Source organism: Mirounga leonina, unplaced genomic scaffold (genome assembly GCF_011800145.1).
Source record: "Mirounga leonina isolate KUSES-001 unplaced genomic scaffold, KU_Mleo_1.0 Mir_115, whole genome shotgun sequence".
NCBI classification, from domain to species: Eukaryota; Metazoa; Chordata; class Mammalia; order Carnivora; family Phocidae; genus Mirounga; species Mirounga leonina.
This window is the reverse complement of record NW_023270268.1, coordinates 94,460,034-94,487,754: the sequence shown is the minus strand read 5'-3', so window position 1 is coordinate 94,487,754 and position 27,721 is coordinate 94,460,034. Positions and strand designations below refer to the sequence as shown.

The 27,721-nt window shown below is 39.7% G+C and overlaps 1 protein-coding gene across 2 annotated transcripts in view; it reads right to left on the bottom strand.

Annotated features, from left to right (window-relative positions):
• LSAMP (limbic system associated membrane protein) overlaps nucleotides 1-13,281 on the bottom strand; it is a 656,844-nt gene extending 643,563 nt beyond the window's left edge. The window contains exon 1 of one of the 2 annotated variants that reach the window (XM_035000116.1): nucleotides 12,650-13,281. In XM_035000116.1, coding sequence (XP_034856007.1) covers nucleotides 12,650-12,804 — 155 coding nt within the window. In that variant the 5' untranslated portion in view covers nucleotides 12,805-13,281. The remainder of the gene's footprint in view (nucleotides 1-12,649) is intronic. The other variant, XM_035000115.1, reaches the window with a different exon arrangement.
• Nucleotides 13,282-27,721: the final 14,440 nt, after the last annotated feature.

Sequence of the window (27,721 nt, the reverse complement as noted above, 5' to 3'; positions counted from 1 at the left end):
TATGTAAATTTATTGCACATATAAAAAAGCACATGTATGCTTTTGCTTTTTATATATTATTATAAGCAAAATAAACTAAATGTTTTTTTAAATCTGTGTTCAAAAAATCCATACAATTTAATTAAGTACATTTATGACGTAATTTATTTACACATCATAACACATTCTATATAAATACATACTTTTATTTTTAGAAGAACTAGATTTTGAGTTGTTTTGTTTTTATACAAATATTAAGGCATTAATGCAAAAATATTTTTAAGTTTCCTATGCCATGACATTTATAAGATAATGCAGTTTATTTTTTTTTTTATTTGAGCATATCACTGTCCCACTTATGACATCACACATTTCTTCTAATGAACTCAATCATATTCAAAAACTAATGTCAGACTAGACCAACATCTTTGTTTAAGAGGTAAGTAGGAATTATACCCATTTTGGAGTTAAAACAATAAAAGCTAATTTCCAACTTTCTACAGTTAAGGTTTTGCAGAACTAAAGCCTAAATCCCTTGGTGTTCAATCTAGAGGTTTATCTGATCTATAGACTTTAGGCAGTTCCTTGAGGTGCTGATGATTTTAGATATAATTAGCTCATTATATTAGAGTAACAAAAGATAGAAGAGGGACTCCTGGGTGGCTCAGTGGATTGAACATCCAACTCTTGATTTTGGCTCAGGTCATGATCTCAGGGAAATTAGATCAAGCCACAAGTTGGGCTCCGTGCTCAGCAAGGAGTGTGCTTGAGATTCTCTCTCTCCCTCTCCCTTTGCCCCTCCCCTTGCTCACACACTCTCTCTCTCTCCCCCCTCTCTAAATAAATAAATATTTTTAAAATGCATTTAAAAATATAGAATAAAGGTCAGAAAGTCAAAGAAAAATCCATCTGCTAAGTCAATGATTCTGCAATAAAAAATGCTGATCTTAAGATATGCTCTTATAATTACATCATGAACATGCATAAGATGACAACCATCTTAGTTATCTCAAGACAAGGATCAGCTAAAAATTGGCAACCATAGGTGACTCAAACCCCATAAAACAAACAGGTCTGATATAGATGTGCTAGAGTGAAGTATGACTGAAGAAGCACAAAAATTAGAAATTAGGAAACCAAGTAATTTTCCCAATCAATATTTTACATGTATACATTTGGCTATGCATGACTTGGTGCTGAACTGCATGACTCAGTTTTGTCTATATTGTTCCTAGCAGAGAAGTGTGGCAAATAGTAGCGTGACTAAAGCACTATTTTAGGAAAGATACTATTAACTTTTGATAATTTCAAAATATAGAAACTCAATATAGAAATGCATTGCCAAAAAAATTATAATGGAATAAATAGTAATGCATTATTGTATGAGAAGCTGGGTTTCATTTTCCTCAGTTATAGGCTTGTCCTCTGACCTCATCTAAATAATGCCTTTGTGCCTTATGGCAAAACATACAGAGAGAATTTGGGATTATTAAAAAGTCCACTGTAGGGGTGCCTGGGTGGCTCATTCAGTTAAGCGTCTGCTTTCTGCTCAGGTCGTGATCCCAGGATCCTGGGATTGAGCCCCACATCCGGCTCCCTGCTCAGGGGGAGCCTGCTTCTCCCTCTCCTCCCTGCTCGCACTCTCTCTCTCTATCTCTGTCACTATCTGTCTCTCTCTCTCTCAAATAGGTAAATAAAATCTAAAAAAAAAAAAAAAAAAAATAGTCCACCGTACATTCAAGTTTGAATTTCACCAGGAGTGAGTAAAGAGCTCAACACTGCAAAACCCAAGTCAGCATCATTGTTCAGTATGAATAATTACTTTGAGTCAAATGAGTGCAAGTGATCTGTACTTTGTCTCATTTCACAAGAAAATAGAACAGATGAGGTGACTATACCTGTTGCACAACAATCCTGCCAACCGTAAGTAACTCCCAAATCCTCAACTTAGTCCCTGAAAGTTCACAGCCACCTCTAGAGGGAGAAAGCCTCAACAGTTATCAGAAGGTATATTCCTTCTCTAAAACTACCGGAGATTCTGAGCTCTTCACGGACATTGGACATGACTCACCTCAGGAGCACTGAGTGACTCCTAGTTTTGTCAAAAGCTCATCCATCAGTGAATGGAGCATACTTTATCTGGGCACCTGTGACTAAAGTTTTGGGTTCCCCTAAAATGCTCCTATATGCCTTTCTCATACTCTAGAAAGCTGTGCTTAAAAAGAGTAGCTGCGATGGGAAATGTTGGGGGTGTTTCTAGCCAAGCCCCTTATCCCCCTAACCAATGATCAGAAAATAATCCATCTCTGATTTTACTACTTAACCTTCTTCAACCACACATTTATAACTTCCCTAGTAGTGGTTGGTTGTATCACTAACATATCTTGCTTCATCCCTGTCTCCTTCAAACTTATTTCTTCTTCCATAAACCAATTTCTGATCTGCTTGATTTACAGTATGACTACCCCCTCTGTTTAATTCAGTGAATAAATGCTTATCTGAGCACCTACAGGTACTAAGCTAAATTCTTGGATGGAAAATTAAAGTAGATGAGACATCTGTCTTTGAAGGACTGATAGTACATTTGAGACAAGAAAAGAGTGCCTTTAAAGTGAGTAAATGCTAAGTTGAGGTATGCATATACCCAGCAATCCCACTTCTAGGCATATATCTGAAGGAAATCAGTGTCCTAAAGAAGTATCTGTAGTCCCATGTTCACTACAGTATTACTCACAATAGCCAGGATATGGAAATAACCCAAGCATTCATAGATGAATAAATGGAAATAGAAAACATGAGATGTATCTATATCTACATCATTTATATCTATCTATCTCTGCCTACACACACACACACACACACACACACACACTGGAATGTTATTTAGCTATAAAAATGTTTTAAATCTTGCCATTTGCAACAGCATGGGTAAACCTGGGGGGTATTACGCTAAATGAAAAAAAGGTAGATAAAAGCAAATACTGTACAATCTCAATTATATATGGAATCTAAAAAAGGTCTAAGTCAGGGCGCCTGGGTGGCTCAGATGGTTAAGCGTCTGCCTTCGGCTCAGGTCATGATCCCAGGGTCCTGGATCAAGTCCCGCATCGGGCTCCCTGCTCCGCGGGAAGCCTGCTTCTCCCTCTGCCTCTGCCTCTCTCTCTCTCTCTCTGACTCTCATGAATAAATAAATAAATAAATAAAATAAAATAAATAAAAATAATAAAAATAAAAAAGGTCTAAGTCATAAAAACAGAGAATAGAATGGTAGTTGCCAGGGACTGGAAGGTGGTGGAAATGGGGAGATATTGGTCAAAGCGTAAACTTCCAGCTATAAGCTGAATACATTCTGGAGATCTAATGTACATGATGGTGACAATGGTTCATAATGCTGTGTTGTAATGTGAAATTTGCAAGAGAGTGGATTCTGGGTGTTCTTATCACACACAAAGAAAGGTAGCTAAGTGAAGTGATAGATGTGTTAATTAACTTGATTGTACTAATCATTTATAATGTGTGTGTGTGTGTGTGTATAAAATCATCACACTGTACAGCTTAAATATATAAAATTTTATTTATCAATTGTACCTCAATAAAGCTAGGAGAGAAAAAAACAGATATTCAGAGAGGCTATCACCAATAATAGAGTACTTAGTCCGGTCTGGGAGAATAAAAGATTCCTGAATGAGATATCACCAAAACTAGCCTTGAGCCTGGAAGCAGCAAGGAGGTAACCTAGCAAAGAAATATGGTTGGAAAGAGTGGAGTGGGGGGGGGGGGGAGAGAAGGTTCTAGGTAGAGAGAGTTTCATGAACAAAGGTAAGAGACATAAGTGTGTGTGAACACACATTCACATGCTCATGAACAGAGAATGTAAGTGGTTCGGAATTAGTAGATGCAATGAGGTAGCAGGGCATGGAGAGTTATCCAAGCTAAGGACCTCTGACTTTATGTTGTAGATAATGAGAAGACTTTGAAGGATCTGGTGATATTTCCAGATTTATACTGGAAAACAATAGGCCTGGGATAGTCAGGCGAGGTCAGATCCATGATTCTGCCAACTACATGGGGTCTGAAAGGATTAAGCAGAATAAAGATGTAATCTAGCAAAGTTGCCTAAGTCAGGCAGAAGCAAGTAGTGTTAATTCTTACCTCATTTCAGACCTCTATCTCTATCTTTTCCCCACCTCATTAGACCACGTTTTATGATCCCAAACAAGTTTAAAAAGATGGAGTTCAGTGCTCTGAGATTTATCTTCGTGTTACCCCTTGGTTACAACAGCTTTGATACAGAGCTTCAGTTGTATCCTTGACCAAGTTAGCTATCTTGGTAGTATGTCTGGGGTGTAAGTCCCTTATTACTGAGGGCTCTGTCATGTGTAAGCCAGCCCTTATCCCATGGACTTTGTTCTGCTCTGAGCCTCTGCCTTGTGGCTAAGTCTCTGTACGAGCTGAGCGGACATACCTCACTGTGACACCTGCCTGCCTACCTGTAGGGGTCACTCTGACTTGCTAACCTGTTATTTTCCCCTTACTGTGCTTTGTCCTTTTTTTGGTGTAACATGTTGGACCTCCGTTGGCTCCCCTGCTAAAAAAGCTTCATGAAACCTTGTTCTACATGACACACAAGAAACCCCCTAGGCACTTGTAGTAGAACTCAGTATCCAGTGCCTCCACCATCCCAGGAAACTGGTCTGTATCTATGTCCAGTTCCTCCCAGTGACCACCATCAGCCCCACTGTTAGCCCAAAATAAATTCTGTACAAATTAGGAAATAAATTTTACCTTCCTCAAAGAATTTTAAGTGTAATCTACAATGACTACAATGGGTAGAGCACCCCTTGAAGTTGTGTAAAGGATAGCCTACAAACTGAAAGCAGAGGCTTGGACCATGATCTCACTGTGCAGTCATCCTCATCAGGATCTCTAAGAGGGACAAGTAATAAGAGACTTAACCAGGTAGAAAGTCATAAGTAACAATAAGGAGGTAGTAGGGCTGAGGAACCCAAGTCAAATACTGGGGTAAAGAGTAAGAATTCAGATAAGAATCTGAATAATGGGCAGAGTATCAGAAACAAAAAGGAAAATAAAACAAAACTTAAAAAAATGTTATATAGATTCTGCAAAGTACAAGACTGGCTTTGCAAATATGATAAGATGGAAGCTGCAAGTGAAGAAATAAAACCTATGTGGTTAAGAGAGATGATAGTAGACATGTAAACAGTAAAATATTTACTGAAAACTTCCTCCTTGACCAGCACTAGCTGGAGGATCATTCATAGGAAAGCTCAGCTTTGATTTTCAGGGATGAGAGAGAGAAAACAGGAAAGGAAGAAGAGGGGAAAGGAGGAGAGATGAGAGATAGAGAAAGAAGGGGAGAGAAGCATGGAAAAAGGAAGAGACAGGAGAGGAGGCAAGTGGAGGGGAGGGGAAAGATAGAGAGGGGAGGAAAGAAGGCAGAGAAAGGGAAAGACACTTTTGGCGTAATTTTAAAGAGCATATCATGAGATAGCATGAAAACCAGGAAGATAACTTCAGTGCTACTATGGAATAAAAATCTCTGAATGAGAAATAGGAGACATGAATTCTAGTTCTAATCACTCGCATCTTTAGACAACCAACTAAATTTTTCTCTTCTCAGTTATATCAATTTATTATTATTTTTTATTTGAGAGAGAGAGAGAGAGAGCATAAGCTGGGGGGAGAAGCAGACTCCTTGCTGAGCATGGAGCCCGACGCGGGGCTCGATCCCAGGACCCTGGGATCATGACCTGAGCCGAAAGCAGACACTGAGCCACCCAGGCACCTCCTCAGTTACATCACTTTAAAATGAGATGGTGGGGGTGCTTGGGTGGTACTCATCTTAGGTCATGATCTCACTGGGGAGTCTGCTTCCCTTATCCCTCTCCTTCTGCCCCCTCCCCCTGCTTGCACACTCTGTCTCTATCTCTGTCTCTCTCTCTAAGTAAATACATATATAAAAATAAATAAATAAATGAATAATAAAAGAAATGAGATGGTGGATTGCCTAATCTCCAAGGCCTTTCCTATTCTAGATTGCCACAGGTTTATCCTATAGTAATTAACAAAATCTGAGGGAAAGTGTTTTCTTTTGTGAAGGTTAATCACTCATTAACTTGAGGTTATGTTTTGATTACAAGTGACTACAAAAAAGTGTTCACTCACCCTGTACTCCTGATAAGAAACTCAACTAATATTCTAAGATACATGTAACTTTAAATGACTTTAAAGGGGGAAAAATGATACAAACATGGAGCAGATGGCCATCCTGACCATAGATATAAAAACAAAAAGCTCATTTTATCAAACTTCCTACTGTTCTAAAGGTTATTTCCTACTATGAATATAATGACAGTGATTTTATTAAGAGCTTATATTTTATGCAATTTTTCAGTTTATAAAACACTCTAATACATAGTAGGTCATTTGATCATCATAAAAATAATTTGTGTAGTAAGCCAAGTAAGTGTCAGTTATTCTCATTTAATAGATCAGACGATTTCAAGCTACTTAGATCTAGGTCTTCTGAGTACTTGTTAGGGCATTCTGAACTTATTACCCCCTTGAGAGTCTTTACCTATGACACAAAGACTTGATCCTAAGTTTCAGCTAAAGATTGATCACCATGTAAAACTGAGATTAAGTCCACAAACAGATAACTATCATATTGTAAATCATATATTTGTGTATATGGCAACGTAAGTGCACACAATTAAGCCTGTTTGAATAAGTTATCACTGAAGACATTTTCCTTACCCAAATATTATCTCTTTTCTCTCTTAGAGATAGCACTGAAAAAACATAGTAGAACTGTTTTGTGTCTTGCCTAATATAAATGAAAGTGAGAACACGAGACAATAACCTTTCAAAAACCAAGTTTTAATGGTATTTCAATAGATACTATGTAAAGTGGATCCATTTTAAAATAAAGTCACTCCATTTTCTATGACACTGTAGTTATGGGATCGTGTGGTAAAGAAATAGATCTATGATGGTCTCATTCTTCTCTCCCAATTCAATTTGTACATCTCTGCTGTTGACATATTTCTCAAGCCATACAACATGAATGACTTTAATTTTTTACTACATAGCCATTAAGCACTGCCCCAAAGGTGTTTTGTAAAAGAGATTCCTCAACTGATAAAGCAGTGGTTCTCAACTTTACATACATATCAGAATCATTTAAAAATATATATATATCTATGCCAGGCCCTACCAAAACTAATTAAATAAGAATTTCTGGAAGTAGAAAATATGTGGCTTCAGTATTTTTTGAAAGGTCTCCAGTTGACTGTAATGTACAGCCATGGTTGTGAACCATCTCAAGCAGCACTTCTCCAACTTTAAGGTGCTTGTGAATCACTAGGGGATCTTGTTAAAATGCAGATTCTGTTCTGTTAGGTCTGGGATAGACCCTGAGATTTTGGATTTTAAAAAGCAACTGTGTGATACCTAAAGTACTCATCTGCAGAACACACTTGTAATAGCAAGAGTCAGTGGTTCTCAAAGTGTGGCCCAGTCTTGCTCATTAACATCGTCAAGAACTTGTTAGAAATGCGAACCTCAGACCCTACCAGAGACCTACTGAATCAGAAACTCTGTAGGTAGAAGCCAAGCAATCTGTGTGATAACAAGCACTCCTGGTACACCTTCTGATACACCTTCAAGTTTGAGAAACACTGGTCTAAGCAAAAGAGCTCTCTAAAGTCAGAACAACCGGTTGAATGTGGTTGGAAAATGACTAGTATTTTTATACTTATGAGGCAGTTCACAATTGAACTTTATCTCTTCTGAGCTTCTTAAAACAACTCTGTACAGTAACTACAGTAACTAAAAAAAGGCAGTTTCAGCATTTTATAAATGAAACTGAAGCTCAAATATTTAAGGGATTTGTTCAAAGTCATGTAGCATACAAGGACGGAACCAAAATTAGAGCCCAGGTCTACTGAGTCGTACAAACTAACAAGCAGGACATTCTGAAAACAGGGCAAATGGCTGTAAGCCATAAGTAATAGCCTGAAGAGAAGGGCTCTCTAAGGTCCAAGCAAGCAATGACAGTAAGGGTTATCAGCACACAGGTAACTTCTTATCACATGAGTTACAGACATTTGTACCTGGAGCTCTCAGACCAAAGCAAAATACGCACTAATCCTCTTTTTGCCTGAGTTTGCTATTATGTAGAACCAACTTCAAGAAACACAAATGGTTAGCCCTCACCCAACTAATTAAGTGGATAAGTCAGTCAACTTTGGTTGTTCACCCCACAATTCTACAAATAATTCATTCAAAGTCAGATGACATAGAATGGAAAAACCACCTTAATATGTGTGTGTGGGGGGGGTGTTTACATACTTATGTGTTTCATATTTATAAAAACACAAATGATCACAATTTGCATTTGTCACATGGGACTTGGCTGCTGTGTTCCTCTGTCCATAAATAACAACAAATGATACAATTCACAGGTACATCAATGTTAATAAGTGTAGCTAATATGCCATATTCCTAGACAAGATATAGTGTGCTATACTCTATCATTTATCAAATGTATTTGATCAAGGATTTAATGTGAAATCAACGGTCCTTAAAGTATCAGTAATAACCAATAAATGTTGATTAGTGATTTAGCCACAGAGAAGGAAACCTTCATAATTGTCACAAACTTTCCCCAAAGACCCATGCCCACAAAGTTTGTTTTCAAATAGTGAATTACAAGTGGTAGAAAAATCACATATTGTGTCAGAAATATGTTTGAGTGTTGACACTCTCTTTGTAAATGTAGGCGTTCCAGATGCCTTATAGAAGAGAAGCCTTTTTTCCCTTGAAATTTGCACAAAATTCTCACACTGCACTGTCAAATAATCATTTCTTTTGTGTTGTTTCCTCTTTTTCTCCTAGTGTAAAGACAAGGGAATAAAGACCCAGAATTTTGATAAATTAAAAACTTAGCTATACTGAACTTAGATACTTAATTTCTTATACCTAACTCTTATTAAGTACATTCACATTTAAATGGGAAAAATGCTATCACCATAGAAAGTATTATAGTATCTTCCAAACATCAAATAGGGTCAGAATTGTGAAACAGATAAAATTTCAATACCTCAAATTTAAAATATTTAAATCCACAATAGTATGAAACCTCTGCATTTTATCATATATGCACTTACACAACACGTAAAAATATGCGTATATATATCATTTTTACAAAGTTACCTTTTGAACAGATACATTAGGATCAATTATTTTATAATTATCTTTCTAGACATATGCTACTGATATTAAAAATATAGTCAGTGGGACTGTTAAAAATGAAAATTTAAAGGCTAGATTAGAACACTATCTATTTCCATTTTTCCTTTGACTTATCAAGAGAGCCACATGATTTCAACCTGCCAAGATTAACCAGGAGATGAATCTCTTTGGGAGCCTGTGTGCAGGGGTAGAAAGTTAGAAAAACCAGTGCTAGAAACGTGTCTAGTAATTGATGAACTCCTGCACCTGTTGGGGGTGGCAGTGAGGCAGGTGGGCTCTGTTCAGAAAAACACCTGAGGCACTCCCGTAAGTCAAGTCCTGTGGGTATGTCCTACACTTTACCGTACATACAAATATAAATAAGGATTCTGGTTCAGTATCTAGGAAGAAACCCATGTGCAGCTGCTGCCACTGGTCTCTGGATCATACTTTGACTCTATGCCCTAAGATAGAAGATGGTGTGTGGTTTCCTTTAGCTCTTTAAGGATCTCATAAAGAACCTCTTGAGATCTAGATTCTTGTCTGGGAAACACCAGGGTGAGGTTGGTATACATGAGAGTATTTCTCTTTCCATCCTGTTCTATCACCTTCATTCTATAGTCTTTTGTTGTTTTTTTCCCCCAAAAGATAGAAATTACAAAGTAAGACCCCAAGACTAGTATTCATCTCCTATCATAATTATACAAAAATAAGCACCAGTTCCCCAAAAATATACTTTTTCTTTCCATGGGAGTAAGGCAGTCAAGGTAAATGTTTTGAGGATGGTCAGCCAAACTCCTGTCACTGGACCACCAGAATTATAAAACCTTCCTTGTCTCCTTTTGCCATTTCAGATTATTCAGGGCCACAGATTCACTGAGAGAATTTTTTTTTTTTTTCTCCTTGCCATTTCACTTTCTCAGTGCCAAACATCTACTGTGGCTTCCAATGAATCAAGTTCTCCTTCCTCTCCTCCCCTGGAAGCTCATGCTCCCAGTAAAATGTCACAAATAAAGTAGAAGCAAGTATTTCTCAGGCTAGACTTGTAAACAGAAAGCAAGAAAACCATTCTTTACCGGGAAACTGACCCACAAAGCTTACTGGGCTCAGTTAAAGAGATTGAGAGGAAGGTCAGCTAAGAAAACAAAGGGAACTCTCTCCATAGTTACTTCTGATAGAGCTCCATCAACCCAGAAATAAAAGCCTTGTCCAAGGCAAAGGATATTTGAAAAAAAGAGGGCACATTAGGTGAGGTCTGGAAAAGCAACAGACTCTCACAGGTAACTTCTCCACAAGCTCTGTTTGTCTACTCTTTCCCAGTGAATAACTGCTTCTATATCTATTCTCATTTCTCACTCCCTCCATTTCCACACCGTAATGTCTACTAAAGTGTAATGCTTAAAAACTCCATTTGTTTTAAGCCAGAGACACATGAAAGCACATCGATATCATATGTAGATATTTATGTAGTAAGATACCTCTCATAGACATAGACTTTTATGCATATGCTATATGAGAATATAAGAATATCCTTTTCTTCTGAATTAACATTTAAATGTTTACCTAACTCTTTAATAACTGTAGCTTAAGATACGGGTGATGCTGACTTATCAAGTTCATGGGCATTTAAATAAAAACTCACACATTCAGGGTATTCACTTTCCCCATATTCAGTCTCACAATCAGCAAAAACAATCTTCTTGGGGATAGCATAAATTTATGTAGAGTGCTTCACTAGTAAAGGGTTAATGATGTTAGGGAGTATGAATGTGAGCGGTTGAGATGGCATGCTTAAGTGTTTGCAAAAAACATTTTCTGCATCATATCCAAATCCCTTTGCAAACAGATAAATTACTCTATAAATCTTATTACTCCATGTGGATAAATCACACATGCAGGTTTACAGGGCTGGAAAACTGGTAGGGAAAATCTGCTTTGGATAGTAGGATCTTTGGGATTCAGAATCACTCAAGAAACGAAGAAAGGAGGTTTTTCTTAGTTTTTACAATCTGCAGCAACACACACACACAACACAACACACAACACATACACAGTCCTCTCTAACAAAGCTAGAGATCCCAAAGCAGGACACTGTGACAGCCAACCAAATTTATTTCTGAGGAAAGGAAAGAAAACTTTGCTGCTGTAGGCAGCTCTGCTAGAGAACTGCTCCCTGATGCCCCAGGGTTTATGCACTATCAGCTCCTTGCACACAGATTAGAGGTTTACTTTCTATAGTTTACTGTTTTTTATTGCCGCAACAAGCAATATTAACTGTATGGACAGACTGACACTGCCATTTTATTTGGACAAAATGAGATTTTAAAGGATCTCCAAGGAAAACATTTTTTTTCCACTCTTTTTTTTTTTTTTTTGGTATCTGATAGAAATTTAAGAAAGCTAGAAAAAAAGACTAGGGGTATGTGCAGTGGGTGGAGGAGGGGAAGAGAGAAGAGAAACATAGGAAAAGAAGCTTGAAGCTTTTTTAGAAATAGAATTATGGCTAGGTTCCTTCTGAGTTTCTCCAGCTCACTCTCCCTTATAGGGGTCAAACTCCCAAGGACTGGGACTCTCCCTGCCCAAATTTCAATCCCAAATTATATTTCAGAGTTTGGCAGAGCCACACAGAGATAGGACTTTAAGGTCAATAATCAATTTGAAATACCCATTTTACACCAGGTTAATTCTTGCCTAACCTTTGCGCTGAATACTCCTATTCTTAAATATCAGCAATTTGGCAAGTTCCTTTTTTTTTTTTCTTCTCTACTTTCATGTGTTGATGTCTATCCACATTCCAGAAAAGGCTCAGTAACCAACCGAAGTTCTAAGATTGATTTATTGCCCTCGATGTCAATTAGATGATCCTTACAGAAAGTCTCCAGTCCGAACTACTGCTGGGGCAGAGCAAGAGCCTTGATGCACATATATTCTCTCTCTCTCTCTCTCTCTCTATCTATCTCACACACACACACACACCATAGAGAATGCAGTACTGTGTACCACTCTCTGAGTGCCATAATTCAACAACTCTTCTTTCCCATTTAAAGAACCCCAACAAAACTCTTAAGTGTAAAGCATCTGAAATTACCAAAGGAAGAATCCTGCCCAAATGTCACTAATACCATAGGTGAAGTTAGGCTTTCTTGGTAAGAGAAACAAGGTCCTAAGAAACCAAACAACATTTAACCAACATTGCTGGTCCTTGACGGGAAACAGAATTCCCTTGAAAATTGTTGGCAGATACCTGGGCCACTCAGTAAAAGGCGCGTGTGCATGCACGGCACACACACACACACACACACACACGTCTGCAGCATCAGAAGCTGGAGTTGAAGATCACATACACACAAACACACACACACACACACACACAACCCGTCTCGCGCACAGCAGAAAAGTTGCCCGAAAGCCCTACCTGAGGATGGCTGTGTCCCCCTGCCTCACGGTGATGTTGTCCGTGCCTCGGTTAAAATCCACGCTGCGAACAGGCAGTCCTGTGGGGAGAAGGCAGAGCAATCTCAGTAGGACTAGCGGCAACTGTTTCCGATCGGGCTGAACTCTGCCGACCATCGTGGCCACGCCGAGGTGCAGGTCCGGGTGTACTCTGGAGGGTGTGTGCGTGCTGCTCACGCCGAGAGGGCTTTACAAACACAGGGCTTTCATCAACAGCCGAGGCAGAACGGGCTTTCCCAGTTTGTGCTCCTTTCCACTTTGCCTCTCTTTTCCCGGCTCAGTCTCTCTTCCCTCTAAGACTTAACAAAGCCCTCATAAAACCCAAGCGGGGGGGGGGGGGGGGGGATAGCCAAAGGAGCACAATTTAAAAAGAGAGAGTACAAATATAAAACCCTCCAGAAAAGATGAAGAGAAAGCTGCAAAAGGAAGGTGTTCTTCTCTGGTCTCTCTGTGGCTGGATGCTCCTTTGCCAGTGTCTGAGCTGAGCTCCTTCCCTCCCTAACCCACTTTCCCAGGCGGGCGGGCAGGCAGGCGAGGAAGCCGGCACCCAGCCTGCCAGGGAGCGTAAAGAAACCCACACAGCCGCGGCCGCAGCCCAGAGCCTCTCCCCCGCCCTTTCCTGTTTCTCCCTCCAGCCCCTCCCCTCCGCTCGCACTTCCCCCGCCCCCCGCGGATTTCAACAGCCCCTCCACGTCATCCCCTCCGCCCTCCCTCTGGCCTGGCCCCTCGCTTTGCACAACTGCCCCCTTCAGCAGCCGCCAGCCTCAGTGAAAGCCTGATGCGCCTTTAGGTTGTCAGGACAACAGCTCCATCTGAGGCCTGGCTGATTTCCTTAAGAAGAGGCAATGGAGCTTGGATGCGCTGTGCAAGAGAAAAGGGAGAAGGAGAGGGACTCGGGCTGTAAAAGCACAGGAGAAAGAGTGTGGGAAAGGGCCGGAGAAAGGGGGGGGAAAGAAGGAAAAGGAGCCGGGAAGGAGAGAAGGCAAGCGGGGACAGATGAAGGGAGTGAACCAGAGAAGGGTAAGAAAGCATGGGGAGTGGAGGGGTCCCGGTGCCCAAAGATGGGATGGGGCATGTAGAACAGAGAAGAAACTTGACAGGGGAGGCTAAGATTAAAAGCCAAAGTTGATTTCAAAACTAAATATTCCTGGCCACTGGCTTTCCATACTCACCTCTTGTTCATTCTTTCCTCTCTCCTGCACTTTCTTTTACAGGATTAAAAAGGTTTCTTTTCTCTCCTTCCTTTATCCCCTCCCCCTCTCGGAGCCCCCTTATGAAAGATGGATCGGAGACAATGCTGGTATTGAGTGGTCTGGAGTGTGAATGCCTGGTTTGTCTTTTCCAAGTGCCAGCCTCAGCAGCTGATCCCCAGTCCCTAAATCAACCTCACTCTCCAGGAAACCCTCTCTCAGTCCCACACGTGAGGAATGGTACTGAGGATCACTGTCTAAATATCATGTTGCTGTTGCTGCCTAGCTTGCTACTGCCACTGTTTCTCAAAATGTTCATATGTAAGGAAGAGATTGGTATATCAGAAAGCTTGTCATTTACAGGACCACACTGAGGCTATGTAGAGCACTCCCGCGAATGGCAGACAGGTTACCATCCTTTGTCATTCCTTCTACTCCAGGAGTCAAGCCAAGTGAGAAGGACCACAGGGGCTAACACTGTTAGTCACTCATGTGACAGCCCCACACTATTAGATATCTCCCTCACCCCAGATGCTGAGGATAAAAGATAGGGGTGGACCAGCCAAGGACTTTTTTGTTTGTTTGTTTTAAAATTGTGTTTATTTATTTGAATAGTTAAGGCACTGACATGGTGCAAAAATCCAGTGGTACAGAATGCTGCAGAGAGAATTGTAATTATCTTTCCTACTCCTGTCTTTAGGCAACCATTGCTCCTGTTTGGAGGCAACAAGTATTTCCAGTTTCTTATACAACGTTCCCTAAATCTTCAAGTATATACAAGTAAATACGCACGCATATTATGTCCACTGCTCTTAGTTACACAAAGGATTAGCCAAGGGCATGGGGTGGGAGGGAGAATATGTTTAGGAATTCTTATCAAGTCCCATCAGAGTACAAGCCCTAAGGAGGCATTTTCTGTGCTGACACCTGTCTTGTCCCCCCAGAATTCAAAGAATTTATCTGCTGAACTTTTTCAATTTGAAAGGAGGTACACTCTTACAGATTATGTGAGGAAAATAAGGAAAAAAATTGTGGTTTTTAAGTGTTTTGTACTATGTTGGTGCTGATAAGCAGGGCCCAGATAATAAACCAGTGATATTTCACCCCTAATTTTTAACTCAGCTGTTTAAAACTTGGAACCTCTTTTGCCACAAGAAATGATTAAGTCAAGTGGTTAGGTGAACTACAAAACCCATAACCCTTGGTTCCCAGTATCAATGGGAAAATGAACTTCAAGTGCCAAATGGAGATGCATGGATTACATAACTCTACGCAAAGATTGCAGGGAAAAGAGCACCCACCCTCACCCCCAGTGGGCTTCCTCTGAGCTTTTAGAAATGAAGGATAGTCTTAGATAGAACCTCTTCTTTGTGTGAGTGGTGTTTCTCCAATGTCAGGAGGAAGAAATAAAGACCCAAAGGCCTGGGGCCACTGGAAAATCTATTTCCATTGATGAGGCCAGGAGAATGGTATGAGACCCCATTCTCTCCCCATGGGAACTAGAGTATCAGTATCCTCTTGTATCAGTGGGCTACACTTTGAATGAAGAAATGAAGAGGTTTTTTTCCAGGGCAAGAAGGAAGTAAGGTGGGGTGGTAGCATATGATTTGCAGGAGATGCTGTATAAGGGTTGCTGACTAATGTCTATACAAGTAATCTCAAATTACCAAGAGGACTTGTCCAGTCTTCTAAGATGAAACATAAAGATTGACTGGGGTTCAAAATAATTCACACCAAAGTAACAGGAATGTGGAATTTGTAGCAAATCAATCAAATCTGGAGTTTGTCACTATCATTCTGAGAAAAGAATGTATTAAGTTAATCAGGATTGTAATCAGAAATGGAATAGACATGCCTAAGAAGATAAAATCATAAGTACATATTTACATAGAAAGAAATGATATAATATAATTAAAAGTTTTTTTTTAAATATTTTCATTAAAGTCCATTTATTGGTCACTTTTGTTAAACTAAATTGACTTACTCTTTTCCCTGGAAGTAAAACACAAAAAGACTACATTTTATTTTATTTATTTTTTTAAGAAGACTACTTTTTAAAAAATTCTCTAATTTAGACTGATAATTTATACCGGATTTCTGAAGAATTCCCCAAAAATGAAGTTTAACATATAAGTTAATTCTTAAGTGTTTGGCACAGGGGCAGCACTCTATAATTGATGAATGTGAGAACAGAGGAATGACTGAATGCCTAAGCCCACTCACGTGGCTTATCCCATCATTTATAAAGTAATAAATCTATTCGTGAGTGTACCACTGACTTGCATTTCAACTTTATGTTCTCTTGGAGTTTTTCCTCTTCTTACTCCCTTGTGGACTCCTTCTGGTTTTCTTGCCTCCAGGATCTCTCACTAAGATCTAATAAATTCTAATAAATCCAATAGTCTATATGTATATATACTGAGAAACTTATCTCATCCTAATGGTCACTCCCCCAAATGTATTCCAAAATGAACTCCTCTGCTTGCTTTCTTAAGAAATGTAAAGAAGGAAACACATAGATGAGTTACTGAAATTTATGCAAGCTATTTTTCTGTACACCACTAGATGCATTCTTCCAAGAGGGCGGCAAAAATGAATATACTTTCGGGTTATTTGTGAGGCAAGTATGGTTGTTAGCCATGTGAAACAGCCATCATCACCCAAGTAAGATGATCTTAACTACTACTCTAAAATAACACACTGCCTTCTAAAAGAGGCTTTAGAAGATTCTGGCACTCTCCAGGGACAAATGCTGCAGGAAAAACAAAAACTGGCTAATGTCTGAGCACCCTAAGAAACATGAAAGGTTTATTCTTCTGTTTAGCTTTGTAACGTAACAGGCTCACAGGAAATCCAGATGCAGCCTGGAATGTACAACTAATTTAGTTACATTGCTTGCATTTTATGCTAAACATGTCTATAATATTATTAATGTACCACTCTACGTTTCTACAGTTGTAAGGTCTTAATCATAATAACGCCATGCCTGTACTTTACTTTCATAAGTGGAATTAGCATTTCCATATGAACTAGAAATGCAGAAGTGTTAATACTTCTCCTTAGGATTCCTGCTATGACATTTTCAATGATTTCATCATAATTTAGCAATATTCAAGTATCTCAGTTTATGTTCATAAGCATGGCACCATCTCGTGTGAATTTCCTTCAGAATCTGGCTCCTTTGAATACGGTAGCTTATCCACATGTGCCTCACTGCCTAACAAAATCGATCAGCTTCAAGTCAGTTAAATGTTGTTCAAATCCTTACTACAGAACTCTCACTCAATCTGTAGTCTGCACAAATAAATTATTCTTTCATGGTTTGATTTTCGTTCATGCTTTTGCAGTATATTGTTACCATATCAGCCTTCTGCTTCTTCGTTCATTCATTCTGTTTTGGTAAGTATCCGTACTTGGATCTAAGTTTTCATAAGGTCTTTGAGGTTCTTGAGCTGCTGTTTGGATCCTCCCACACCAGCAAACTTACTCTCATATATATGTCTTATTATTTCACAGACATGTACGTACCATCCCTAAGATCTTCCTTTTTTCTGGATTGTCCAGTCTGCCCCCATGGACAAAGAGGTGGCAATTGCCAAGTAATGCTGCATCTGCATTGCTACTGTTCTTTTATCTATCCCTCCCATAGGGGAGAACACTGCAACATTTGGAAAGATGGTGGTAGCAGCATCTTCAGTGTAGCAAGATGTTAGTACAAGCAGGTAATCAGACAATTATATCCTCTATTTGTGGATACCGTAGTGACTTGGATACCTATACTCAGGAAATAGGCCAAGGAGAAATGAGAAAGAGTGGAGGCAGGTATGCCGTTCTGTACTCTGACATGCCCAGTAGGTTTATGAGTCATTCATTCATTCATTCATTCATTCATTCATTCATTCATTCAGTGTTTATTGATATGATAGTTACACAAGACAGACCAAGACTCAGTTCTCACAGAACTTATATCCTTAATGGAGAAATAGACAATAAACAAGTAAATACATATTAAGATTATGTTGGAGAGTAAATGCTATGGAGAAAAATATGTGTGATACAGAGAAAATGGCCTAGAGGTGTGGTGAGGGGAATGTATGCCCTGAAATCTAAGGAAGCAGACATGCAAATATCTGCAAGAAGACTTCCAGATAAAAGAAATGGCATGTGCAGAGGTTCTGAGGCAGGGGCAGATACACCATAAACAAGAAAACAAAACAAGAACAGTGACCCAGGAATGTGGCCTGTATGTAGGCTGTGGGAGGTAGCTAGATAAAGCAGATGAGATTAGAAATTGAAGAGGGGTCATAATGAAAAGATTCCAAGGTAAGAATTTAGAATTTATTCTAGTGACTTGAAGGATCAGTAAAAGATTTTTTTTTAAATTTTATTTTATTATGTTACGTTAATTACCATACAATACCTCATTAGTTTTTGATGTAGTGTTCCATGATTCATTGTTTGCATATAATATCCAGTGCTCCATGCAGTATGTGCCCTCCTTAATGCCCATCACCAGGCTAACCCATCCCCCCACCCCCCTCCCCTCAGTTTGTTTCTCAGAGTCCATAGTCTCTCATGGTTCATCTCCCCCTCCGATTTCCCCCTCTTCATTTTTCCCTTCCTACTATCTTCTTCTTCTTCTTTTTTTTTAACATATAATGTATTATTTGTAAAAGATTTTAAGCCAGGTATTGAGAGGAAGATTGCTCCAAATATCACATGGAGAATGGATTGTAGAAGAGCAATAGTGGAAGCAAGGAGACAAATGAAAGTAAATCTTTGTCATCTGGCGGCAACTGGCTTGGACTGGGGGGTAGCAAAGAAATGGAAGAAAGATTGAGTTAACTAGACCTGCTCATGATGGGAAGACCCTCCCCCAAAAGGCCATGTTCAATCGCAAATGATCAATATTTCCCTCATACTACTGTACTGGTTCAATTCTGGTGTTCCCTTACAGGAAGTCACCACTCATCAAATAAGAACTGACAGAATGCCAAGTAGACTGTAATTCATACCAGCTAGTCAAGAAAACAAAAACAAAACTGTGTCCCAGTTGGTGCTTTTCTTCTGGTATAAACTTTGCTTAGCCTTACTATGGTTATTATATATTAACTAAATGGCAGTATAAGAAAGTGCTTTGCTACAGATTAAGAAGTACCTAACAAGATGAGCCAATGCCACTTAATTGTTAAACTTTACTAAATATTTTCTTATATATCTGTATTTATTTAACAGGCAGTAGTTATCCTGCTAAATCTAAATGGAATGCCTATTTAAATATCTTAAGGCTATAAATCATGTAAATAACACTAATATGTTTTCTCAAGAGTTTACTGACAATATTGAGCTGCAGGGCAAGTCTAGTGTTAGGTCATTATCTTATTCAAAAAGTCCCAGAAGTTTGCCTGCTTAAAAGTATCTTCCTTTCCTATCTGTAAATCACATTCTCAGCCCTCTCTCCTGTTAGCAATGAATTTGGGAGAGGAAGAAGATTCACAAGATGTGTCTCATCAGTGGTGTTGCTATGTAAAAAAAAAAAAAAAAAAAGTTCACTAAAATGAGCAATTTTTTTGAGACCTACCATATAACTACTGTGCTAAACTCTGGAGAAAAAATAATGTACACAACTGACACCCTGCCTTCATGGAAACTAATGAGGGGAATCCAAACCCCCATTCAAACCCCCTCCTAGAGAGGTACCAAACATCATCTTTGTACAATTATAAGGTAATCCTCTCCCAGCTGCTCTCCATTACACAACAGGACCAAAATTAATCAACATATATGCCCAGTCCTCTCTGGTACTGAGCAGTACTGCAAAATAATAAAATTCAGGGACGACAACACAGATGGAGAAATTAAGTAAAGACATATGAAACAGAGAATAAGATAGCCAGCGAACAATGGAGTACTAAATTAGAAGGGAATGGAATCAAAACACAATGGTACTTCAGAAAAGGTAATCGAGAAAGAGGCTTCTTGGAGAAAATGGTATATGAGGTAACCTTTGGAAGATGTGTAAAAGGAGACTGGAGGAAGGCAACACCTTATGCAAAGGATGCAAAAGATGGCCATGAGAACCATCCCGAAACAAATAATGGAACTAGAGGAAGACTTATCTGACTAGCAGCAGGGAGGAGAGAGTGAAGGCTGAGGAGAGAAGCTACATAAGGGAGAATCCTGGATGCCTGAATGAAGAATTACACTTCACCTCATCACCTCCAATTTGGAAGCCTACTTTAAATTGTGAAGCAGTGAGATGAGATATGGGCATCTTAGGGAGATTATTCTGGCAATGAGAAATTAGAGTTTAGAAAGAAGATGAAGTAGAGAAACTAGTTAGAAGACTAATAAAGCTGCTGGTGACAAAGGAGAAAGGGAATAAGCATTATTCATTGTATACATTATTGCTTTGTAATAATGAGGACGAATGAAGACCTTCCTTCAGAGACTTTATGTTAGTGAGCAAGGTAAGTTGTAGGAAAGGATGTGGACTTAGAGATGGAAAAAGTTAAAATGGAAAATGTGTGATTTTTGTAAGTTGGGTTCAGTGAGGGTCTCTGCAGGCAAGTTAATGAGTTTGTCTTTATTCTGTATGCAAAAGGAAGCCATTAAAGAAAGGCTTTAAGCAAGTGACATCATCAGACTTGTGTTTTAAGAAGATAGACAGTGGGGAGGGTATGTGCTATGGTGAGCGCTGTGAATTGTGTAAGACTGTTGAATCACAGACCTGTACCTCTGAAACAAGTAATACATTATATGTTAAAAAAAAAAAGAAGATAGTAGGAAGGGAAAAATGAAAGGGGGGAAATCGGAGGGGGAGATGAACCATGGGAGACTATGGACTCTGAGAAACAAACTGAGGGTTCTAGAGAGGAGGGGGTGGGAGGATGGGTTAGCCTGGTGATGGATATTAAAGAGGGCACGTTCTGCATGGAGCACTGGGTGTTATATGCAAACAATGAATCATGGAACACTACACCAAAAACAAATGACGTAATGTATGGTAATTAACATAACATAATAAAATTTTAAAAAATGAAAAAAAAAGAAGATAACTAACTGGCAATGGAGTGGGAGATGGACTGGGGCAAGTCAAACTCACGGAAGACCAGTTATAACCTTTCTGCAATAGAACAGGCAAGAGATGGTAAAAGCAGGTCACAGGACAAGGATAGTGGAAAGAAAAAAGGGGTGAAGACTTTTGGAGGCATTTCAGAGAAGGACTTACAGGACTTGTCAACTAACTGGATACAGAAGATTTCATTCTTTCCCCCACCCCCACCCCCCTGTGTGTGTGTGTGTATTTTTTTTAAATTCTTCAAGTCCAGGCTGATAAAATGAGAAAGTAGAGTTAAGAAACTAGTTTCAGAGGAAATTTGGAAATTCTACTTTTAGAATTCTGAATTGGTTCCTAAATTGGTACTCAAATAGTCTGTACCTCCAGATGGACATGCTTAGGAATTGTCACAGGAATATGACATGCTTCGTAGGAAAGCTATCTCTGAATTCTGTAATAAAGTAAGCCCAGAAATCAAACACCCCCCCCCCAATTTTTTCTCGTGTTTTCTTTCTCTCATTTGTTTCTGTAACTTTAACATACAAATAGTGCATTGAGCTGGTGATATATTTGCCAATAATATGAGCCTCATTTTAATTTTTAAAAAATGCATGTGCACATAGCAATTAACTGCTGTGTTTGAAGAAGAAATATAATCTGAACCTGTCTCCCTCTGCTGGTTGCACACTGAAGTATCATGGGTCTTTTATAATAGAAAGAAAGACAATAATAATTTGTTATGCACAAGTATGGGACTTTGCAGTTCAAAATGCATAGTGACACACATAATTTTACATTTTATCTTCACTGTAACACTTTGAGATAAACAATGCAAGTATTATCACCCCATTTGTCAGAAAAACACTTTGACTCCAACCCATTAAGTTCTCATTAATAGATTAAAGAAATCAGAGGAAAATCAGGAAGTATATGTAATTAAAAGAATTGCATACTGGTTAAAGCTGGTAAAGACCCAGAAGATCTCCTTGTTCAATTCCTCCATTTTACAGCTGAAACATGGAAGCCTAGAGTTTACAGTTATTTCAGATCACTGACAGTATTCAGAGTACAACTCTCAAAACAGTACTCTTTCTATTGTACCAAGCTGTCTGCCTAATACTGTCAGGATATTAATCCTTTATGCCACAGATGAAACATTTACACAAGTAGGCTGGACTATAGTTTAGGAATGTCCATTTCTCTAAGGCTAGATCTACAGAGCATCAGAACAGTCCATACCTATGTTAAACTTACAAGCAAGTAAGAAACAAACAAACAAAAAACAAAAGGCAGGTACATCAATTGAACAAATAGATAATAAGGCAAACACCAATCCCCAATTACCTGTTTGAATAGATTTGCGGTCTGTCCAGCCTTGGGGCTCTAAAACCATAGGCAAGGCTTGAGATAATTTTCAGAGATGCCAGGGCATTATCGATTGTGTCAGCAGAAGAACTGGAGTGGAATTCCTCACCCTCTAACCACCTGGAGCACTCTTTTCTTCTTCCTTATATCCTCTCCAAAGACAGTGTACTACAGCTCTCTGGCTCCTCACTCAATATCCTATTCTCCAAAGTCATCTCCAATCTTTTTCTTTTTTTTTAAGATTGTATTTATTTATTTGTCAGAGAGAGAGAGAGCACAAACAGGGGGAGAATCAGGCAGAGGGAGAAGCAGGCTCTCAGCTGAGCAAGGAGCCCAACATGGGACTTGATCCTAGGACCCTAGGATGGTGACCTGAGCTGAAGGCAGATGCTTAACTGACTAAGTCACCCAGGTGTCCCCAAAGTCATCTCCATTCTTAATGGATATTCCTATTTTCTCTTGGCAGAAAAAAAAAAAAAAAATCCAATTAAAATTATGTATACTTGTGTGTGAGTGGTAAATTCCAACTTTTGAAGGGATGTGAATATTATACAAGGGGAGTTTCCTAAACCCAGTAAATCTTTATTTGGTAAAATAAATAGAGAAGTTTTTTTGTTTGTCTGTTTTCAAATGGGAAAGTCCTTTAGTAACTCTTGTTTTTTACTGACAAGAGATAAGAACCTTTGAGTCAAACTATGAAAGTAACTTAAGAGATCTAAAATTAAAATTAAAAAAAGAATTTACATCATCTTAACCCATTAAATCATAATATCCCCTCACACAGAAGAAAGCTTAGGTCATCAACTCAATATATTGTGTCTATGAAAAAAAAGGTTTTATACAGATGATACATATTGGTCAGGAATAGAGAAATACCAGTGAAATTTTATAATATATATACACAGATAGAAACAAATATACACAATATAGACAATTCCAAAACATAGACTATATCCAATACACTTGGTAAATATTTCTAATACCCATATCCAACAACAATTTATCAGTTAAACTTCTCACACAGACTTTTTTCCAGTAGCAAAATCAAAATTAGAGTTCTTTTCTTTAGTGGTGTTCTCTTTTTCTCTTGCAAGAAAGCATGACAGAGTATTGATCTTAAGCTAGAATCAGGTTGGTAAGTGGTTTTAGAAGCCTTTTGTGATGTTTGGAAGCAATGAGAATGAGCTGATATGAGGAATACTTGCCGTTTCAGGAAAAATAGGTTATAGTTAGAGCTTTGATGTAGAAAATATCTAGCTTAGATATAAGGACTAGACAGTTTGGGGAAATAGGAGGATAGAGAAAATGATAAGCAGGTGTGAAGATGCAGATCTGAAAGCACTGAGTGAACAAGAGGGAGTATAAGACAACAGGGGCAATGAGAGAGGAAGATAATAAGTGAAGGGAAACTTGTAATGTGCTCTATTATTTCTTAAAATAGATCATTTTTATTCATCAGCTAATGTGAGGCAGTCTAATATTGGTACTTATTTTAATGCATATAGCCAATGAGTAAAATTATTTTTCTTGGGACAAAAATGACCACTTTGTTATTAAGAAACAATACTAAATGATGGTTTGCAACTTCTTTCCACTCCTACGAATTTGGCTTATGATATTTTTGGTTTGTCATATTATTAATAGTTTGATTGGAGGAGGGGAAAGATGGTGGAGGAGTAGGGGACCCTATTTCAACTGGTCCCCGGAATTGAGCTGGATAACTACCAGACCACTCTGAGCACCCACGAAACCAGCCTGAGATGTAAGAAGATCTGGATCTCTACAAACAGAATATCGCAGGCAGTTGGTTTCGAGGTACGAAGTGGAGAGCCGTGATCGTGCGGGCAGATATCGGAGGCTAAACGGCGGCGGGAGGGTGCCTGGATGTGGGGATCCTACACCGCCAGTGAGGGACAGCCTCCCGCGCTGTGGATGGGGCACAGACTCGCAGACCGGTAGCGTCGGGAAAGAACTTTAGGGCAGTTCCAGGGGAGGGGGGTAGAACCAGACCGGCGGGGTCACGCACATGCGAACTGCAGCCCCCCCGGACAGAAACCGGAGCGACCGGTCGCGCGCACGCGAACAGCAGCCTCCGAGACGGAAACCCGGTGCGCCAGGGTCCAGCCGGTGAACTGCAACCCCGGGGGGTGGAAACCCCAAGCGGCGGAGTCCGCGCGCGCGAATTGGGAGCGGCTGGCGGTTTTAGAAGCACAAAGGGCAGAGACGTGCCCTGACCTGGAGGCAGGACTGGGAGCGCTGCGGAGGGGCGCACAACCCAGGCCGCTGCAGTTTATAGCAGCACGGACAGAAACGGAGACGGTGTGGCCTGGAGAGCTCACTGAAGAACAGACTGCGGTCTCTCTGCTCTGAGGCAGAGGGTTGAAAACAGTCTCTTTTATTTATTTATTTATTTATTTATTTATTTATTTATTTATTTATTTGACAGAGAGAGACACAGTGAGAGCAGGATCACAAGCAGGGGGAGAGGGAGAGGGAGAAACAGGCTTCCCGCGGAGCAGGGAGCCCGGATGCGGGGCTCGATCCCAGGACTCCGGGATCATGACCTGAGCCGAAGGCAGACGCTTAATGACTGAGCCACCCAGGCGCCCCGAAAACGGTCTCTTCTGCTCTGACTCGCGGAAGAGACGCAGAAAGCCACCAGGGAAAGCCGCCAGAGAACAAAAGCCCCTAAAACTGATTCCCACTGAGCCCATCCCCCACCACAGGGGCGCAGGGCAACTCCGCCCAAACAGGGTTGCCTGAGTAACAGTGTGGCCAGCCCCTCCCGCAGAAGACAGGCTGGGAAAACAAGAGGCCAGCAATCCTAAGGTCCCAAGAAAACAGGTGCATCTTGCTTGGGTTCTGGTCAATAATTTCGACTGTATACATTCCCTCAAATGCCCATCAACAGAATGACTAGGAGGAGGAGCCCCCAAAACAGAAAAGACTCTCAGAGATTATGACTAATGCTGCAGATTTACAAATGGATGCAGACAAAACCAAGATGTCAGAGATGGAATTCAGGGTAGCAATTGTGAAGACAATGGCTAGAATGGAGAAATCAATTAATGGCAACATAGAGTCTCTAAGGGCAGAAATAAAAGGTGAATTGGCAGAACTTAAAAATGCTATCAATGAGATCCAGTCCAATCTAGATAATCTAACAGCTAGGGTAACTGAGACAGAAGAGAGAATAAGTGATCTGGAAGACAGTATAATAGATAAAAAGGGAAAAGAGGAGGCCAGGGAAAAACAACTCAGAATCCATGAAAATAGAATCAGAGAAATAAGTGACACCATGAGGAGTTCCAATGTCAGAATAATTGGAATCCGGAGGGAGTGGAGAGAGAGAGAGGGCTAGAAGATGTATTTGAGCAAATCGTAGCTGAGAACTTCCCTAATCTGGGGAATGAAACAAACATTCGAGTCCTAGAGGCAGAGAGGACCCCTCCTAAGATCAAGGAAAACAGGCCAACACCCTGTTTGGGTGTCCCCAACATGGGAGCAGCCATATACATAAGCCAGCTGTTAACCAAAATAAAGAGTCATATTGATAAAAATACGTTAATTGTAGGAGACCTCAATACTCCACTCTCAGCAATGGACAGATCATCTAAGCAGAAAATCAAATTTGCAAATCTTAGAACCAAGGAAACCATCTTAAGGGCAGTTAGGGGGAAGAGATTCCTTATGTACAGAGGGGGGAACATCAGAATAACGTCAGACCTATCCACAGAGACCTGGCTAAGTGAGAAGAACATGCAGCCAAGAATACTTTATCCGGCAAGGCTTTCATTTAGAATGGATGGAGAGATGCAGAGCTTCCACGACCGGCAGAAGTTGAAACAATATGTGACCACTAAGCCGGCCCTGCAAGAAATATTAAGGGGGGTTCTATAAAAGGAGAAAGACCCCAAGAGTGATCTACAACAGAAATTTACAGGGACAATCTATAAAAACGATGTCTTCACAGGCTACATGATGACAATTAATTCATATCTTTCAATAATCACTCTCAATGTGAATAGCCTAAACGCTCCCATAAAACGGCACAGGGTTGCAGATTGGATAAAAAGACAGGACCCATCCATATGCTGTCTACAAGAGACTCATTTTGAACCTAAAGATACATCCAGACTGAAAGTGAAGGGATGGAGATCCATCTTCCATGCCAGTGGACCTCAAAAGAAAGCTGGGGTAGCAATTCTTATATCAGACAAATTCGATTTAAAACTAAAGTCTGTAATAAGAGACACAGAAGGACACTATATCATTCTTAAAGGGTCTATCCAACAAGAAGATCTAACAATTGTAAATATCTATGCCCCCAACATGGGAGCAGCCATCTACATAAGCCAGCTGTTAACCAAAATAAAGAGTCATATTGATAACAATACGTTAATTGTAGGAGACCTCAATACTCCACTCTCAGCAATGGACAGATCATCTAAGCAGAAAATCAACAAGGAAACAAGAGCTTTGAATAATACATTGGACCAGATGGACCTCATAGATATTTACAGAACATTCCACCCTAAAACAACAGAATACTCATTCTTCTTGAGCGCACATGGAACTTTCTCCAGAATAGACCATATACTGGGTCACAAATCAGGTCTCAACCAATACCAAAAGATTGAGATTATTCCCTGCATATTCTCAGACCACAATGCTCTAAAACTGGAACTCAATCACAAGAAAAAATTTGGCAGAAATTCAAACACTTGGAAGCTAAAGACCACTCTGATCAAGAATGTTTGGGTTGGGGCGCCTGGGTGGCTCAGTTGGTTAAGCGTCTGCCTTCGGCTCAGGTCATGATCCCAGGGTCCTGGGATCAAGCCCCACATTGGGCTCCCTGCTTGGTGGGGATCCTGCTTCTCCCTCTCCCTCTGCCTGCAGCTCCCCCTGCTTGTTCTCTCTGTCTCTTTCAAATAAATAAATAAAATCTTTAAAAAAAAAAAAAAAGAATGTTTGGGTTAACCAAGAAATCAAAGAAGACCTTAAACAATTCATGGAAATCAATGAGAATGAAAACACATCGGTCCAAAACCTATGGGATACTGCAAAGGCATTCCGAAGGGGGAAATAGATAGCCATCCAAGCCTCACTCAAAAAAATAGAAAAATCCCAAATTCACCAACTAACTCTACACCTTAAAGAACTAGAGAAAAAGCAACAAACGACACCTAAGCCATGCATTAGAAGAGAAATAATTAAAATCAGAGCAGAAATCAATGAATTAGAAATCAGAAACACAGTAGATCAGATCAACGAAACTAGAAGTTGGTTCTTTGAAAGAATTAATAAGATTGATAAACCACTGGCCAGACTTATCCAAAAGAAGAGAGAAAGGACCCAAATTAATAAAATTATGAATGAAAGGAGAGAGATCACAACTAACACCAAGGAAATAGAAACA